This window comes from Microcaecilia unicolor, chromosome 8, assembly GCF_901765095.1.
Source record: "Microcaecilia unicolor chromosome 8, aMicUni1.1, whole genome shotgun sequence".
NCBI classification, from domain to species: domain Eukaryota; kingdom Metazoa; phylum Chordata; class Amphibia; order Gymnophiona; family Siphonopidae; genus Microcaecilia; species Microcaecilia unicolor.
In genome coordinates this window covers 25,045,267-25,058,119 of record NC_044038.1, presented here as the reverse complement: position 1 = coordinate 25,058,119, position 12,853 = coordinate 25,045,267, and the positions used below count along the sequence as shown (strand labels likewise).

At 41.7% G+C, this 12,853-nt stretch overlaps 1 protein-coding gene across 1 annotated transcript in view; it reads left to right on the top strand.

Moving 5' to 3' along the window:
* The window catches only part of TRRAP (transformation/transcription domain associated protein), a 342,568-nt gene that overhangs the window by 215,765 nt on the left and 113,950 nt on the right, over positions 1-12,853 (top strand). The window contains exons 53-55 of the mRNA XM_030212524.1: positions 9,771-9,908; positions 10,929-11,041; positions 11,950-12,085. Of these exons, the coding sequence (XP_030068384.1) occupies positions 9,771-9,908; positions 10,929-11,041; positions 11,950-12,085 (387 nt within the window). The remainder of the gene's footprint in view (positions 1-9,770; positions 9,909-10,928; positions 11,042-11,949; positions 12,086-12,853) is intronic.

Sequence of the window (12,853 nt, the reverse complement as noted above, 5' to 3'; positions counted from 1 at the left end):
AATTACAGGGTAAAGAGGAACGGGGGGAGGAGGGCAAATGAGTAGCGGTTAGGAGCCAAAGGCAGTAGTGAAAAGGTGAATAACAGTTTAATTTCTAAAATTTACCGATGTTTACTGGGTATGAAAATTTCTGCAACCCAAAAACTGAAAATCAATTGGGAAGTGGATTTGGGGCTGTATTTTTCTGAGGAGGTTGATTAGATTTGTGTAACTGAAGAAGCGTAATTCTTGATATGCCAACGTGCAGTAGAATGGGTATAAATTTGTACGTCACTAGTAATATACTTTGGTAAAATTGTTTAAATTTGGGTGGGTGTTTCTTCATCTGATTGACGTAGCCAAGGATAGAAATTTTTGGCCAGAAATATTTTCTCAGTATTTAAAGTCACACATAGTAGACTTCTAGTGAGTCTTGCTGTTTTATTGTTTAGATAATTTAGACATAGGTAAGCAATACTTTTCTTGTTACTGCAAAGTGTCTAATAACATTTTATTGACGTCTTCAAATACTTCCAATTTTTTCTTGACACTATAAGGCATGGAACATTTGTACAGGCCAGAAAATTTCTTTTGTAGTAAAGAATTATTGTCTTAATATAGATATCTGGAAGTCTTTTATCAATGTGCTTTCTACTGTTGATATTGATTTGCTTGATGATTTATGGCAGTTTCAATATATTTTCATTTTTTTATGTTGGTAATGTTTTGCTCATTTTTTTTTTATATTCTATTTTTCTCCTTCACTAAGCACTTTTAAAACTGAAGACACAAAACTGCATCTATCAGAACAATGTTTGCATCGTTTTCTTCTTAAAATTTAGTTGAAAGAAGCGGGTGCTGGATAATTTTAAGCATTTGGAGATCTCTCTTTCCCCAGAATTATCTCTCCTATATGCAGTCAACCTTTGAGGCTCACTATGAAACGAGTCTTGCAGGATTGGAGGGCGCTGCCCCTATCCCTAATTGATAGAATTGCACTTTACAATATGATAATTGTTCCCAAATGGAATTATATATTTCAGATATTACCACTCTTATAGCAGAAGGATGAGCAGTTTTTGTAGAGGTCTCTATCCCTTTATTTATGGAGGGGCAAGTGCGCTCGTCTTCCAGTCCCTCAGCTCATGCTTCCTCGCAAGCGGGGGGACTTGGGCCTTTTGAATATCAAATTATTTGCTGTGGCCAGTTGTATGCGCCATCTCACTGATTGGTTCTGTGGTACTCATTTTTTTTTTCCTGTAGCAGCACAGAGATTCACACCATTTTACCTTTTGGCTTCAGGCACCAGTGAGTAAAGCACAGACACCCCCACATTTTGCGCCCCTATTCTCATCCTTTCGCAAGACCTTGCGGTGGCTCTGAAAAGTTCATGGCCTATCTGGGGAAGTGTCTCCTTTGTTGCCCATCGCCGGAAATGTAAGAGAGACTTCATCTGCTTTCCGGCAGTGGTCGACTGAAGGTATTCAGTATCTTCACCATGTATTGGGGGACATGGGCCGCCTTAAGCCCCTTGAGGACTTGTGAAACACTCGGGGGTCCGTCTTTTCAGGATCATTTTGCTTATATTCAACTGCACCGTTATCTTAGAACCTTGCCAATTGCTTCTTTGACTGCGGAAGTATGGGAACATTTTTAACAAAATGCTTGGTTTGGATGCTCAGCTTTCTGTTCCCCTAAAGTACTGCTATGGCTACTTGCGAGATAAACTCCCGGACAAGGACTACTCTCTCTCGGTTCACAGATGGTCAGAAGAACTTCCACAGGCACCACATTCTAAAGGTTTATGTCTCCAGTGTCTAGAGTCTCACTGAGAGTGCCACCTTGTGGGAATTGCAATACAAGTTTTTTTTATTTCGGCTGTACATCTGTCCTCACAGGGAATATCAAGTGACTTTGAGGTTGGATGGCCAGTGTCCCAAGTGCTCGACCAGTGTTGGCACTTAGCCCTTATGTTTTGGTCTTGTCCATCTATTTATGACTTTTGAACCCAGTTGGCCGGTCACGTTTCTCAGTTCTAGAAGTGCAATGGATTCCTTCCCCGCTTCATCTGTTTGATATCTTTTCCATCCGGGGGCAGTAGCCTTTGGGTTTGCGGGCTTTCTTGAAACATAGTAACATAGTAGATGACGGCAGAAAAAAGACCTGCACGGTCCATCCAGTCTGCCCAACAAGATAACTCATATTTGCTGCTTTTTGTGTATACCCTACTTTGATTTGTACCTGTGCTCTTCAGGGCACAGACCGTATAAGTCTGCCCAGCACTATCCCCACCTCCCAACCACCGGCTCTGGCACAGACCGTATAAGTCTGCCCAGCACCATCCCCACCTCCCAACCACCTGCCCCGCCTCCCACCACCGGCTCTGGCACAGACCGTATAAGTCTGCCCAGCAGTATCCCTGCCTCCCAACCTCCAGTCCCGCCTCCCACCACCGGCTCTGGCACAGACCGTTTAAGTCTGCCCAGCACTATCCCTGCCTCCCACCACCGGCTCTGGCACAGACCATATAAGTCTGCCTAGCACTATTCCCGCCTCCCAACCTCCAGCCCCGCCTCTGTGTTGCTGGCAAAGAATTCTATCTTGCAGGTGTGGCTTTCCTCGGAAGCCCAATGGTATCTCATTGCAGATCAGCAATGATTCTACACAGTGCCTTGATGCATAAGGGTATATCATCTTCCTTGAGGGGAGAGAGGTTTCTAAAAAAAACATGGACACCTTTTTGGGACACCCTGACTCCGGTAGCACATAGTCGGATTTTGAATGAGTAGAAAGCAGCACATTTGCAGTTGTATTTTGGCGTTGTTTTGTGGTTTGTATTTGTTGCCAATAAAACAATGTTTGGAAAAAACATTTAGTTGAAAGAAAGACTGAGGGGCATAGTTATCAACGTAGGCTACCACTAGGTGGTGCGTTTTTAGTACAGGTCCCATTTTTTGCAGTGAGACTTAGTTACTAATAACTGGGGTTATCATTAAATAACACGTCTTAATGGTTTATTTATTATTTATTTTATTTATTGCATTTGTATCCCACATTATCCCACCTTTTTGCAGGCTCAATGTGGCTTACAATACATCATGGGTACTGGAAATAGAAGTGAATATACATTAGGTTTACAGAGGGTTTGTGTTACATGGTGGTGAATTACATGATGGTGTTAAAGCAAAAGACATTATAAGACAGTACTAAAAGTTCAAAAGATTATACAATTACACATGTTGATCTTTGTGATATATCTCGTCGAAGAGATAGGTTTTTAATAATTTGCGGAAATTGGTCAGTTCGTAGACCGTTTTCAAGTTACGTGGCAGCACATTCCAGAGCTGCGAGCTCGTATAGGAAAAGGTAGATGCGTGCATTGATTTGTATTTCAAACCCTTACACTTGGGAGGATGAAGAATGAGGGGTGTGCGGGAAGATTTTTTTGCGTTCCTGGGTGGTAGTTCTATTAGATCTGACATGTAGGCTGGGGCATTACCATGGATGATTTTATGGACTAAAGTGCAAAGTTTGAACGTGATGCGTTCTTTTAGTGAGAGCCAGTGTAGTTTTTCTCGTAGGGGTTTCGCGCTTTCATATTTTGGTGTGCCGAATATTAGCCTGGATGTTGTATTCTGAGCTGTCTGGAGTTTTTTGAGTATTTGCTCTTTACAACCAGCGTAGAGTGAGTTACAATAGTCCAGATGACTGAGTACCAGTGATTGTACCAGATTGCGGAAGACAATCCTTGGAAAAAATGGTCTAACGCTTTTTAGCTGACACATTGAATGAAACATCTTTTTGGTTATGTTATTTGCATGATTCTCAAGTGTAAGATGTCGATCAATGGTGTCTCCGAGGATTTTCAGGGTGTCCGAAACTGGTAGATTTAGTTTAGGTGTGTTGATGGTGGTAAATTTATTCTTATTGTATTGCGAGGTGAGTACTAGGCACTGGGTTTTCTCAGTATTGAGTTTCAGCTGAAACCCACATGGATAGCTTCTTTCCTTAACAGAAGAAAAAAGAAATGTCTTTACAAATCAAAATCGAGTGGAGGAGTGGCCTAGTGGTTAGGATGGTGGACTTTGGTCCTGGGGAACTGAGGAACTGAGTTTGTCGATTCCCACTTCAGGCACAGGCAGCTCCTTGTGACTCTGGGCAAGTCACTTAACCCTCCATTGCCCCATGTAAGCCGCATTGAGCCTGCCATGAGTGGGAAAGCGCGGGGTACAAATGTAACAACAACAAAAAATACTGTTTGGCATGTCACCAGACTGTATGCTAGACATGATCAAACTATCACCAAGAAATGCAAACCCAGGAACCAGAGGTTACCTACTACGTCATCTGTCCAACTGCAAAAACATACTATACAAGTCCACCTACACAACGGGATTTAGTTACCTGGGCTCAAAATGGTGGAACTTAGTTCCCATAGTCATAAGAAGCATCACAAACTACCTCCAGTTCAGAAAAGACCTAAAGACCTACCTCTTCAGGAAATTCTAAGAGTAAAATATGCACTAATCATTCTGGAATAACAATACACAACACAACCTCTAATTGTAGCACATCTTTTCATTTAAGAAATGAACTAAGACCTATCTTCTTAAGAAACCCAGTGACTATTCCATATGCTTTAACATTTATCTTGTCAACCACTGTAAAATACAGCATCATACAACCTTGTAAATGTAATTGAATCAATGTAATTTCTAACAGCTGTTAAATGTAAGCCACATTGAACCGAAACTCGTTTTTGGATAATTGTGGCATAAAAGTAGAAATTAATTAATTAAAATCACTGCTGTATATAATAAAAGTGAGCCAAGTATAGGACAATCGAGCCATTGTGACATCACTGATGAGGTTGGCTCTTAGGCATTTGTGGAATTAGGCATTATAACATTATAATATCAGCTCTGGTTACCAGAGACTGAAACTCTTCACACTAAACGGGAAGTAATCAGTGAGGGTACCACTAAGACATGTTATTTTACCACTATCTTGTGCTATTTTAGCACAGGTCTCATTTTATGCAATGAGACCTAGTGTGACAAAACAGTGGGTTTGTAAGCCTGTAAATTGTGTTAATTATTTCTTGAAGTTTATTTTTCTAGTTTGGCCAGCAGGTGGTGCATGTTTTATGTTTAAAGCTGTTACAGAGAAATGACTGTTCCTTCTTTAGTTTAACACAAAGGAAACTGTAGTGATGTGGTCATCTGTTTTTAAAAAATGTTGTTCTGAGCTCGGTTTGGCCCAGGAGCTCAAATTTAGTCTGGAAATACTGGATTTTTCTCCACTCTCAGTTTGGAAATAGAGAGAGAAATGACCTCTTTTCTGAGATCCTGTGAGCAGTTATATTCTGTAGCCTGTGAGCATCTATATTTCCTGTACTTTCCAGGCACTATCCAGATAGTGATAAAATGTTTAGATAGTTTTATAATTGATCCTTATTCAGTTACCTGTTATTTGCTTGTTATTTTCTGTTTTTATAGTTCAATGTTCAATATTTTTATGATGATAATAAAGCTTTTTTAGTTTATTGACTCTTTTTGTCTGGACTAAGAATCCTGGTGGTGTGTGTTGGGTCTGTGAGTGTTTTCTTGGAACTGTGGGACCACTGGGAGTGTAGCCCCAATAACCTAGAAATCACCGGAGATAACTTGAGAGTGGGAGACTCGCCCAGAGGAGGTTGGGACCCAGTCGGTTGGAGGAGGGTGCTAGTGTAGGGCACATTCATAGGTGCAGGTGGCCCTGATCTGTGCTGGGGATAGACCCTCTGCCGCAGGGTTAGCCCCAGCCGAGTGGCTAGGTGTTTCGTGATACCTAGTTACTAATAACGGGGATTAACAGTAAAATAACACATCATAACGGTAGCCCACATTGATAACTCCTCCCTTAATTAAAGAAAAAAAGAAAAATATCTCTAGAAATCAAAATCACTGCTATATGTAATAAAAGTGAGCCATTGTGACATACTGCTATATATAATAAAAGTGAGCCATTATGACATCACTGATGAGCATTACCCCTAGCATCCACCTGGGATTGACCCTATGGCCCAGCACTTCCCTGGCCTGCCTGCACCTGTGCATGTGCCCCTACACTGGCATACCCTCCATGGTCCTGCTGGGTCCCGCTTTCCTCTGGACAAGTTCTCCCACCAAAACGTTATTTCCATGGTGGTTTCTTGGGACACTGGGGCCACAATCCTAGGATTTCCACAGTTCCTAGAAAACACCCACAGAATGAGAACACAAACTGCCAGGATTCTTACTCAGTCCAGGATAACAGAGCTAACAAAATAATAGGTTTATTATCAAAAAAAGTAGAACAGTGAACATTAAAGTTTAAACAGCAAATAGGAATCGATAAAATAACAGGAATTTGGTGTTAAATCTAGCTGAACACTTTTTACTACCTAAGTAATATCTGGGGAGATCAGGAAAAGAAACTGCTCACAGGAATTGAACAGGGCCTCCACACAGGTCTACTCCCTCCACATTCCCAACTGAGACTGAGAAGTTCTAGCACATTCTGGGCTAGGTTTTTGGCTTCAAGGCCAATCAGGACACAGAGCGGAAGCACAAAGGATGTTTGACCAAGGACACTGCAGGTTCATTTTCCCTTTTGGGGAGTGTAGTTACACCACCTGCTGGCCAACCAAGGGAAATACCCTGAAGGGAAAGAGTGTCATAGGGCAGCAATACAAATCACAAAGCATGGGAACCTCCTGTTCCGCCACAGTTGGTTCTTATGCATTGGTGGAATGAGGCATTATGCATCACAGTATCAGCTCTGGATTGCAGAGACTGAAATCTTCACATGGGGGGGAGGGGAGTTATCAACATGGGCTTCCTTTAACATATGTTATTTTACCACTTGCTGGTGCTTTTTTAGCACGAGTTCCATTTTATGAAGTGAGACCTAGGGGGTATGTTTACTAACAGGAGAAAAGCCCTTCACATGCAGTTAGGACATGCTAATATGCTACCGCGGAAAGTTAAAGGCATTTGGTGGTATTTTGCGTATTTGCACATGCTAACATGCAAATTGCCAATTATTTTAGATATTTTTTTGAGGGGGCATGTCATGGGTGGAGAGTGGTTGTTCCCGCATTATGATTATTGTGAACTAACTGGATTATACCGCGTTAACCTGGGAGCATTTCATGCCTCCTAAAGAGGCGGCGGTAAGTGCCCCCCACTGCCGAGACTCCCCCTACTGATTAGAGAACAGTGTACAAGGCGTGGGGAGAATAGACAGAACTCTGTGGATGCTGGTAGCTCTGGTTTCCAACTTCTCCTCACATTCTTTCTGCTATCAACTGACTTACCAGGGCAAAAATCAACAACTGGGCCCTAGGCATGCGCCTAGTTTGCCTACGCCTTAATCCTGCCCTGTTACTAATAACTGGGGTTAACAGTAAAATAACACATCTTAAGAAGATGCTAGGAGATCTTCCCGAACATACCTCAACCTCCATTTCCCTACTTTCAAGGGCGTGAAATACAAGACGCTACACGCGTCAACCTTTTCTCACACGAGCACGCAGCTTTGGAACACACTGCCACACAACTTAAGAGCGATCCACGAACAAGCATCCTTCCGCAGATTACTGAAGACCCATCTATTTGAGACAATTTACGGAAATAACCAAAACACATAGAGTCCACACTCACTGTTCATCAATGCATCACACATCCACTTATGATCTCTCATCCCCCATAATTCCACATTACTCATACATTTACTCACAGAAATATGTACACCATGTGCCTCTGTGTCTTAACACTGCCCTTAAGCTTCCCATTGTCTCCTCCCAATGTCTCAATGTTGATGTCCCATTGTGATATTCCTAATGATAATTTGATTATCTCGCATAACTTGTACAATGTAACCCATAACCAAGTCTAACAACTATATTCTCATTATTCATATCTTATTGTAAGCCACACTGAGCCCGCAAAGAGGTGGGAAAACGTGGGATACAAATGCAAACAATAAATAAATAAATAAATTGATAACTTCCCACCCTTAGATATTTATCATCCTGTAGAGCCTTTTGTCTTCAAATATTTCAGATGGTTTTGTTAAAAGATGATGCATTCTTTTTTCATATTTAATGATATTGTTTTGATATATTGTGTTCTGATCATAATACTTAGGTATGGTTAATATTTAAGTCTTTCATCAAAATTTCAAGAAGGAAAAAAGAAAACAATACATACATTTTTCTTATAGGTGCAGTTTTGTGGACTGTTTTGGAAGTGCTTATTTGTAGGCGTTCGTAACCATTCAGAAAGTAACCACAAATAATTTGATGATAGCTTTAGGCAGGGCATCAACAGAGACCCCTTCCATCTTTATCCTGTCCTCATTTACATTTTCTATGTTCTGTTTGTGTGATTTTATATAATTACTAGCCGTTGAGCCCGTTAAAATGGGCTACTATTGGAATGGGGGGTTTTCATGCCCCCCCCCCCCCCCCCCCCCCGGAGTCGCCACCGCCACCAAGCCTCCACCCGGCCCGGGTCCTCTGTTCGCTATTAATTCAACTTACATCAACCCAGCACGCAGATCAGCTGAGCTCCCGTCGGCCTGGCCTTCCTTCTCTGCCTGTGTCCCGCCCTCGTGTGACGTACCATCAGCGAGGGCGGGACACAGGCAGGGAAGGAAGGCCGACTGGAGCTCAGCTGATCTGCGTGCTGCGGCGATGTAAGTTGAATTAATTGCGATCAGAGGGCCCGGGCCGGGTGGAGGCGGCGGCGACTCGGGGGGGGGGTACTGGTGGCGGCGACCTCGGGGGGAGGGGAGCGCAGTTTCCCTCTCTGTCCCGCCCCTTCATCACGTATTGACACGGGGGCGGGACAGAGAGGGAAGTCTCTACTGCGCATTTGCAAGTGAGTTGGTCACTCGCTGTTTATATGTTTGATGTTAAGAAAATCTTGATAAAGCAAAGTATCGGAAAATATGCTCAAATCACAGAAAGGAAAAGCATAGATTGTCAAAGATATGGTCCTTAACAGAGAGGGGAAGACATCAAAATTCAGTCAAGCCAAAAGAAAAGTGTGACCCTCATTTATCATTTGTCTTTGGTAGATCTAAAACCAAAGAAAATATATTTGTATTTAACTTTTGGTCTGCCAGCTCCAGTGCATATTTTCTAGCGAAAAAGGTGCCGGTACTCAAATGCCAGGCCACCATTCAGGGTGGGGTCATCACTGAGGGACCCATCCTACAATAGCCAGGCCCCCTGCAACCAGTCACAGAACCTATGACAAGGCAGAATTGGTGTGTAGAGCCTGAGCTCTTTCATTAAAACTTGGGGATCATGGGTCAATTTTAGCAGACAATGGAAAAGGTGCCGGTACTCAGTACCCCTAAGTACCCCCTCAAAAAAAGCCCTAGCCAGCTCTCTCCTGCTCCTTCAGATTGCCTGGATGGCTGTGGTATCACGAGCCTTAAATTACAGCCATTGGTGCTTTTCTCATGTTAGTCTCTGTATTCCTTCTCATCTAGCGCTGCTGTCTTAGCAGCATCTCTTAGTAAGGGACCACTGAGCACAGCTCTCTGGAACTCAACAACAAGTTTGCACTCTGAGCCCCACCCACAAGTGATGGATGGGATTCTCTTGAAGGGGCATGTGTAGAATCCTCAGCTGGCTTGGCCTGAGAATGAAGGAGCCATGTTGAAAAGTTGAACAGTTACCAGGCCAGCCAAATATTTGGTTGAACTTTTTGCATTGAAAGGGTCTGTGATGTGATTTTCTGTTCATTCTCTTTCAGGAAATCCTAGATTCCTTGGCAGAGCTCTATTCACTTTTGCAAGAGGAGGATATGTGGGCCGGCTTGTGGCAAAAGCGCTGCAAATTTTCAGAGACAACAACTGCTATTGCATATGAGCAACATGGCTTCTTTGAACAGGTGAATTTTATATTGGTGGAGATGGGTATAGTTAAGACACAAAAATGACCCTTAGAAGGGTGTGACCTAGTTGTTGCACTTCTGGCCACCATGTAGGGCAGACTGGATTACAGGCCTACCAAATTTAGGCTTCGATTTTGGTTATGGTGCCAAATCAACCCAAATTCTTTTTCTACCCAGTTTTGATTTTGGCTGAGGTATTTTAATTTTCAACCATGTTTTTTGTTTTGGCCAAAAATGACCATATGTTTTCAATTGAAGACAAAAATGTATGCTCTGTACCCATTTGTCTCCCCCTCCCCCACATGTGTTGACCCTCTCCCAGACACCCCTCCCTGGGCCCGTTTTACAATCCCTGATGGTTTAAGGGTGTAGCTGGGGCAGAAGTGATCCCCAGTTACTTCTGTCCATTCTGGTTCTCCTCAAAATGGCTGCTATGACTGGGGCATCAGTCTTGTCCTGACTACACCACTAGACCACCAGGGATTGTAAAGTAGACTGGAGGAGGGGAGCTACTCTTTGTATTTTCAGACAGTTTCGATGGCAGTTTCAGTTTTAGCCAAAACTGAATGGATCATGGTGGTCTTTCTCTGCTGTAAATTTACTGTTACTATGTGTAGGCGCCAATTCTGATGAAGATGTCACCTTCTTCTGTATCTTGTTAGGACTATGGAATATGTTAATTTCCTTTCCATACAAAGTTCTAGCTGAATTTAATTTGAACTTTTAGAACTGTTTCAGTTTGAATTTGCCTTCTAGCATGCATACAGCATTAAGATATCATGACGATGACAAAAGCTGCTTTACCATTGATTTATATGAGATATATATCACAGTGTTGTGATTCTTGAATATCATGTTAGTTTCGTTGTCACTGTGACTGGTTTGACAAATATATATATATATATATATATATATATATATATATATTTTTTTTTTTTTTTTTTTAAATAATAGTTCATTAGGTACTTTTACAGTGGAATGCCAAAATATTGAGTCATTTTCTTCATCTGTCTTCAGGCACAAGAAACTTATGAAAAGGCAATGGAAAGGGCTAAAAAAGAGCATGAGAGAAGCAATGCATCTCCAGCTATCTTCCCAGAATATCAGCTATGGGAAGACCATTGGATTCGGTAAGCATGTTATACTAATATAATGGAACATGTTATAAAGGAAGCCCTTTGATATTTTAAGGTAAATATAATTCCTGTAAAGGTATACACCACCCACATTCCCACCATATACGTGCCTGGAATGTGTAATGATTCAAGAGGTTAGGGCTCTTCAGCTTGAAGAAGAGATGGCTGAGGGGGAATAATAAAGCTCTATAAAATACTGAGTGGAGAAGAATGGGTAAACGTGAATCGATTGCTCACTCTTTCAAAAAGTACAAAGACTAGGGGACACTCCATGAAGTTACATAATATTTTTAAAACAAATAGAAGAAATTATGCAGGGAGGAGTGGCCTAGTGGTTAGGGTGGTGGACTTTGGTCCTGGGGAACTGAGGAACTGAGTTCGATTCCCACTTCAGGCACAGGCAGCTCCTTGTGACTCTGGACAAGTCACTTAACCCTCTATTGCCCCATGTAAGCCGCATTGAGCCTGCCATGAGTGGGAAAACGCGGGGTACAAATATAACAAAAAAATAATAATAATAGCAGTAATCAATGGTTTTAATTGGTTTGTAGGTCTAGAGTTCCCCCGTCCGCCCAGGTTCTTTGGTCAGATTGGCCAAAAAATAAAATTTTAACTGCTGTCGAGAGCTCACAACCTTCAGACTTCAAATGGCTCTGTAGAAATATGCTGGCCGCAGCATTCTCTTGTCAAGGCCCCTGGGTTTTTGTAGGATTGCGGCAGAAGTTTGAAAGCACTGCCACCAAATTCCATGCACTTCCATGCAGAAAATGTCCTTAAATTGCAGTAGAATACCCAGTACTTTGAGTACCACTTGATTGCAGAGGTGAATTATTTTTTTTATGTCTCTTTGAATAACTTACTTTCTGATGGAACAGGACCTTTATTCTTTCTCTCCTATGTAGCTGTTCAAAAGAATTGAACCAGTGGGAGGCTTTGACGGAGTATGGCCAGTCAAAGGGCCACATCAATCCCTACCTGGTCCTTGAATGCGCTTGGAGGGTCTCTAACTGGACTGCCATGAAGGAAGCACTAGTACAGGTGGGAGTAATCTTTTCTTTTTATCAGAACTGCTTGTGTTAATGTTTTCTCTCTGTTTTTGTTTTTTTTTAACAAAGTGAGCCTTACAGCTCATTTCACAGAAACAGTAAACAGCTCTTTAGGGGATTTGCTTTGATTTAGAGCACAGCTGCAGATTCTGGCAACCAAAGCATATTGTTAAGAAACTGACAGACTTTTTTTATTTTGTTCTGTTTTGGTTGTTTTCCCCTCTCCCTTCACTTCTTGTCAAGGCTGTGATTCAGACTGAATACGTGTCTGCACAGAGGTTGGTCGCAATGATGGTTTGTAATAAACAAGAGCAGTCATGGTACAAAAGAGGGGGGGGGGAGCCTGAATTAGTTACCCTAACAATCCTGGTTATTTTGATATTACAAATTTAATTTGACAGGCTTATCTTTTGCTTTTTGAACCAACATTTATAGAACGTGGATTAATAAATTAACATATCCATCATATTGCAAGTGTACAAAATGACATCTAGCAGCACTAATGTAGCATAAATAACTAAGTTGAAATCACAGTCGGATTCTCTATAATTTAAGATCATGAATAAAGTAGACTGAAAACTTACAATAGATGTTATTTAATTACATCTGTATGCTGCCTTTCTGAATCAATATTTATCTAGAACTGTTATAAAAGGAACATACAAAGAATCCTTTGAATAAATCATCTTATCCTAATCTTCCATGTACAGAATAAACGGCAGTGCCTTGAGTTTCAAACTCCTCTTAGAAAAATTTTGCA